Raw genomic sequence first — 6,292 nt, 5'->3', positions numbered from 1 at the left:
GCTGGAGAATTCCATCTCTGCCAACCCGGATGAGGCAGGTGCCAGACCCAGCTCTTGCTCTCTCTGCAGCTCTGGAGAGGGGGTGGAGCTGTCCGTGTCTCTGTCAGCCGGGAGCAGAAATCGATGCATGGAGCTGGTGTCTGGGACACAGAGCGTGGGAGGGCAGGCTCCACCCCGTCAAGGACCCCACCTCCTCCGGGGAAACTGAGCTGGGTCTCTCGGTCCATTGGTCCATCCATCGAGCTTAAAGGAGTCCGTCCCAGGAAGAGCTGGGCCAGGCCCCACTTGCTCCCCCAAAAGGTGAGGCCTCAACAGAGCACACGGACCCACCCACTCCCCTAGACCCCGCCCTCCTCTCTCCATCCCTCTGGACTTAGAAGAGCCCTCCTCGGCCCTGACCTAACCAAGACCGTGACCTAGCTGTCTGCCTCGATTTCTCCTACAGTTGGGGTGGGATGCCAGCTCTGCTGTGTGTCTGTGGGGAGGGAAGCATTACATCTGGAAGTTAGAAGCTGGTAAAAGAAGCCTTCCAAGAGGTATGCCTAGAGACGCAGGCCCTCGGAAAGGCGAGTTGAAGGAAGTGACAGGGAAGACAGGTGCCCACCTCAGCATCTTCAGTCCCCGAGCCCAGATTTGTGCCAGCTGGGCAGGGGGGTGGGCTGTCTGCTGAGGGCCGGCCTCTTGCAAGGGGGCCAGCCCTGCTCTGGGCAGCCGGCCTCACAGGCAAAGGGGCGCGGCGCAGTGGATCCCCGCTCTGGGCCCAGCCCTGCCATCTTAGTTCACCTTGATCCTGGAGGATGATGGTCACAGTCCCCAGGGGACCTCTCTAAAGGCCCATCACCCTCCCCAGAGCAGGCCAGGGACAGGCTTTGACAAGGAACACAAAAGTGACACAGGGATCCCATGAGCCCCTCTTCAAGACCCTCGCCCTGCTCTCTGCAGAGCTAACCCGGCCCAAAAATGCAAGAAGGGGAGGGATGGGGGCCTGAGCCACTGCTTCCCTCTCCTCTTCCAGGCCCTTCCTCTGCAGCCTGCTCACCATGGCGCTTTAGCCAAGATGCTGCCAAGAGAACTTTGTGCCAGGACGGAGACCGGGCCTGGGGGTTGGGGAGGGGACTGGGGACCCTCTGGGCCAGCAGCTGCCCAAGGTCCTGGAGCCCCCGGCCTGCCCTGTGGAGAGCCTCAAGCCTCCCAGGAGAGAAATGACTCGCTCTGCTGGGTGGTGGAAGACGTGGGGGAGGGTGCCGGATCTGTCCCCCTCGGGGGCCCATGGCAGCACAATAGCCCCAGGCTGCCGCTCTCTGGCTTAAGTGGTTGCCTGGGCAACAGCTGGGGCCAGTTTCCACCAATCCTCAGCAGAGGCTGGGTGGGGGAAGGGAAGCTGGTCGGGAAGGGGGGTGCCATCCCCTTGTGCTGAACCCTATATAAGGAGGAGGGATGTGAGCACCGTGGTCTGGGCTTCACTGTCTTTCCAGGGAGCTCAGGGGCGGGGCACAAAGATGCTTCGCCTGGGCTCTGCCAAGCCTGGGTCCTGGGCCAGCTTCTGGGCCATCCTGACCTTGGTGGGTCTGGCCACTCGAGCAGGTGAGTGGGCAGCGGGTGGGGGTGGGGAGGGTCGGGAAGAGAGGCAGGCGCCTTCGGCCCTAGCTGCACCCGGCCGGGAGGGGGCGGTGTCCAGCTCCACGCCTGCCTCGGAGGGAAGAAGGGCTGGGAGGCAGGCCCGGCTCTTGCAGACAAGACCTTTCTACCGTCCATTGTCCCGGACAGGGGGACCCAGGCGGCCAGGAGGAATGCGGTCAAGTGACAGCTGGGGGAGGCGGAGCTGGGATTAGCGGCCCACCCACCTCCAACCTTCCCCATCTCCCTCCGTCTCCCTGTCTCTTACACACGGATGCTCTACTTTTCCACATGGGCGTGTGTGCGTGCCCGCGCGTGTGTGTTGGGACAGGTGCTCACGGGCTGCTGTCAGACACCCACCTTATCTCCCTCCGAGGTTCCTCACACTGGTCTCTGTTTGGGGAAGCTGCTGGCAGCCTTTTCTGTCCCTGAGTTTTCTGTAACGGAGCGCATGTCCCCATCTGACCCTCACGGCGTCCCTGGAAACACAACAGAAGGGCTCAGGCCCGACGCACAGGTGCCCTGGGAGGCCCCTTCCAGCACCGGCTCACCCTTGGTGTTTTCTCTGGTCCCCACCCGCCCCCTGCTGCCAGTGGACTTCAGTCTCAGAGGTCAGGACCCAGGAGGGCAGCTGGGCCTGCAAGCAGCTCCCCCTCCTGCCTGCCACCTCCTTTCCCGCTCTGCCTCCTCCCCCCCCCCAGTGCTCTGGCCCCCCCAACCCTCTCAATGCCCCAGCACCACCAACCCATCCTTTTTAAGGGCCTGTGCAGGGCTGGCGCTTGTCCTCTGGCTGGCTCCTTCCTGTCACTTCCTCAGGGAGCCATCCCTGATTTCTGCCCCCCAAGTAGCCCTGTCCTACCACATCCCTTGTTCATCATGATCCCAAACTAGGGTGCTTATCTGTGCACTTGATGCCCGTCGAAGGAGCTGGTGGGTGCTGGTCTCGGGAGGTGAGCGGGATGGGGGCCACAGCTCTCGCCTGGTGCTCCGGTGTCATGGACACCAGTTCTGGGCTTTCTGTCCCACACTGCTTCACGATCTCTTCTCGCCAGGGAGTTACTCCCCTTGCAAAAGCATCCTCTCGGGGGGCTGCTCAGGGTCAGGCTGACAAGCTTCCCCACCTGGGAAGAGCTTGTGCACACATGCACGCCTCCGCGTGCCCCACGGGCACAGACAGGCAGGCACGCGGCCCCCCCGGGCCCGTGCCCGAGTATGCACATCTCCTGCTGGTCCCTCCGCACCCCTGGCTGGCACCCCCAACCCAGGGCCCTCCTCAGCCGGGCCGTGTCCCTTCCCGCCGCAGCTCAGAGAGCCGACTTGGGCAGCGAGTCCACGGGCACCTCCATCAACCACTCCCAGACACTCCTCCAGCGCCTGCAGGAGCTGCTGCGGCAGGGCAACGCCAGCGACGTGGTCCTGCGGGTGCAGGCGGCGGGCACCGATGAGGTCCGGGTCTTCCACACGCACCGCCTGCTGCTGGGCCTGCACAGCGAGCTGTTCCGGGAGCTGCTGAGCAACCAGAGCGAGCTGGTGCTCCAGGAGCCCCGGGATTGCGCCGCCGTCTTCGACAAGTTCATCAGGTGGGCAGGGGTACAGGGGAGCCTTCCTCCCTTTCTGAGGCCCTGGCTTCTCCGCTCACGTCATGTCCATCCCCCCGACCTCATCAGGATGACGGACCCACGACCTTATAACCATCCCTCCTCCCGCTGCCTTCTCCTGAGACGCAGCGGGACTCCCTGCCCTCGCCTGCAAGCCCTGGGGCCTTTGATGCTCTCAGAGCTGTTTCCCAACCTGGGCTTAAGTGCTTTTCAAAAATGCAGATTCCCGGACCCCATTCTGCATCATCGGTATCAGGTCTGGGGTTGGGCCCAGCAGTGATTTGGTTTTTTATTTTTTATTTTTAATTTTTTTAAAGATTTTATTTATTTATTTGACAGACAGAGATCACAAGTAGGCAGAGAGGCAGGCAGAGAGAGAGAAGCAGACTCCCTGCTGAGCAGAGAGCCCGATGCGAGGCTCGATCCCAGGACCCTGGGATCATGACCTGAGCCGAAGGCAGAGGCTTTAACCCACTGAGCCACCCAGGCGCCCTGATTTGGTTTTTTAATTAGCTAATGATTAATTTTTTATTTTAACGCCTCCATGTGGCTTTAGTGTCTGGCCAGATTTCTGAACCTCAGGGCCGGGTGGGGGTAAGGCAGGTCTCTCTCCCATCCCCTGCTCCCAGCCGGTGGGCTGCACAGGGGGCACCATTCACACTATCGTCAGAGAAAGGAGTCCTGTTTTGATGGCTATTTATTTATTAAATATTTTTATGCATTTGTTGAAAGCAGAGCAGGAGGGAGGGGCAGAAAGAGAAGCAGGATCCCCACTGAGCAGGGAGCCGGACATGGGCTCCATCCCCGGACCCTGGGATTGTGACCTGAGCCCAAGGCAGACGCTTAACTGGCTGAGCCACCCAGGTGCCCCTGTTTTAATGGTATAGACGAGATGGCTTCAGAATACCAGGCAGTTGGAAGAGGGTTAACACAGAAGGGCACAGGGTCTTCTCCCCACTAGTCAGATCTTTGGAAACAGCCTTCACCCAACCCCATGGGGTGCCTCTGCTGACATCAGATTGGTTAGAATTTAGTCACACGGCCATGCCCACTCTAAGAGGGGCTGAGAACCATCTCTTATTCCCAGAGGCAAATAGTAGGGCTAAAATGCTGGGGAAAGGGGAGACGTGGGTGTTGGTGCCGCTACGGGCCGCTCTTGGCACACCCCCGTGGAGCGTGTGCCCGTGAGGGCCTGGCAGGAAGCGTGGGTGGAGGGATGGGAGCAGACGGGGACGGGCAGTGAGTGAGCAAGAGCCACGACGGACAAGAGCCAGTGCGAAAGATGAGCCGGCGAGAAGAGGAGGACGTGGAGGGAACCACCCTGTGTCGATGGCCTGCTTTGTGGCGAGTGCAGTTCATTCTCCCCTACCTGTCACAGTGACCCTGTTACCCCCTTTCCCAGATGATTAGCACAAGCTTCGGTGAAGTTAAACAACTTGCCCACTTGCAAGTAGGGTATGGATCTGAGCCTGGGTTGGAAAGCACGCGAGGGCAGGAGCCTCCTTCATCCTGCGGCCCAAAGCTCGGCTCCTAGTAGATGCCCAGTCACATGCTGTTTCCAGTCCCTACGAGAAACCGTCCCTGAGACGAAGACAGGAAGCCTCAGGGCCCACTGCTCCGCAAGCATCCCTGACCACAGTGCTCTCCATCCAAGGCCTGGTCCCCTCTGGGTTGTGTGTGTGGGGGGGGGTGGAATGGCACAGCTGACCCCGCCCCATCTCTGCGCGCCCCTCCCGCAGGTACCTCTACTGCGGGGAGCTGACGGTGCTGCTGGCCCAGGCCATCCCCCTGCACAGGCTGGCCACCAAGTACGGCGTGGCCTCCCTGCAGCGCGGCGTGGCCGACTACATGCGCGCGCACCTGGCGGGCGGTGCGGGCCCAGCGGTGGGCTGGTACCACTACGCGGTGAGCACCGGGGACGAGGCCCTGCGCCAGAGCTGCCTGCAGTTCCTGGCCTGGAACCTGTCGGCGGTGGCGGCGAGCGCGGAGTGGGGCGCCGTGAGCCCCGAGCTGCTGGCGCAGCTCCTGCCGCGCTCGGACCTGGTGCTGCAGGACGAGCTGGAGCTGTTCCACGCGCTCGAGGCGTGGCTGGGCCGCGCCCGGCCGTCCCCCGCCGTGGCCGAGCGCGCGCTGCGGGCCATCCGCTACCCCATGATCCCGCCGGCGCAGCTGTTCCAGCTCCAGGCGCGCTCGGCCGCCCTGGCGCGCCACGGCGAGGCGGTGGCCGACCTGCTGCTGCAGGCCTACCAGTTCCACGCCGCCTCGCCGCTGCACTTCGCCAAGTTCTTCGACGTCAACGGCAGCGCCTTCCTGCCCCGCAACTACCTCGCGCCCGCCTGGGGCGCCCCGTGGGTCATCAACAACCCGGCCCGCGACGACCGCAGCACCAGCTTCCAGACGCAGCTGGGCCCCAGCGGCCACGACGCGGGCCGCCGGGTCACGTGGAACGTGCTCTTCTCCCCGCGCTGGCTGCCCGTCAGCCTGCGGCCCGTCTACGCGGACACGGCGGGCACCGCGCTGCCCGCCGCGCGCCCCGAGGACGGCCGGCCGCGCCTGGTGGTCACGCCGGCCAGCAGCGGGGGCGACGCGGCGGGCGTGAGCTTCCAGAAGACGGTGCTGGTGGGGGCGCGCCAGCACGGCCGCCTGCTGGTCCGCCACGCCTACAGCTTCCACCAGAGCAGCGAGGAGGCGGGCGACTTCCTGGCGCAGGCCGACCTGCAGCGGCGCAACTCCGAGTACCTGGTGGAGAACGCCCTGCACCTGCACCTCATCGTCAAGCCCGTCTACCACACCCTCATCCGGACCCCCAAGTAGCCAAGCGGGCAGGGCAGGGACCCCGCCGGAGGGGGAAAGAGACCTGGCATTGGTGCCCCCGCCCTGAGGTCTGGGGTGTGTGTGTGTGTGTGTGTGTGACGAATGGAGGTGCAACCCTGGCGCCCTGGGTGGCCAGGTGCTGGTGGCCTCGGAGCTGGGGTGGAGACCAGGGGAGGTCGAGCAGGTGCCTGGTTTCAGGAGCTGATTTCGCAGCTGTCTTGAAGGCAGCGCTCTTGGAATAAAGCGATGCTCAGAGAGCCGAG

The 6,292-nt window shown here is 63.4% G+C and overlaps 1 protein-coding gene across 1 annotated transcript; it reads left to right on the top strand.

Annotated features, from left to right (window-relative positions):
- Positions 1 to 1,361: 1,361 nt before the first annotated feature.
- On the top strand, positions 1,362 to 6,029 carry BTBD17 (BTB domain containing 17; the record flags this gene model as incomplete). Its single annotated transcript, XM_080826772.1, has 3 exons — positions 1,362 to 1,584; positions 2,921 to 3,197; positions 4,955 to 6,029. Exons 1-3 carry the CDS (start codon positions 1,500 to 1,502, stop codon positions 6,027 to 6,029), a joined length of 1,437 nt encoding a protein of 478 aa, XP_080682898.1. The 5' UTR covers positions 1,362 to 1,499.
- Positions 6,030 to 6,292: the final 263 nt, after the last annotated feature.

This window comes from Martes martes (genome assembly GCF_963455335.1).
Source record: "Martes martes genome assembly, chromosome: 16".
Taxonomy (NCBI): Eukaryota; Metazoa; Chordata; class Mammalia; order Carnivora; family Mustelidae; genus Martes; species Martes martes.
This window is presented reverse-complemented; position numbering and strand designations above follow the sequence as displayed.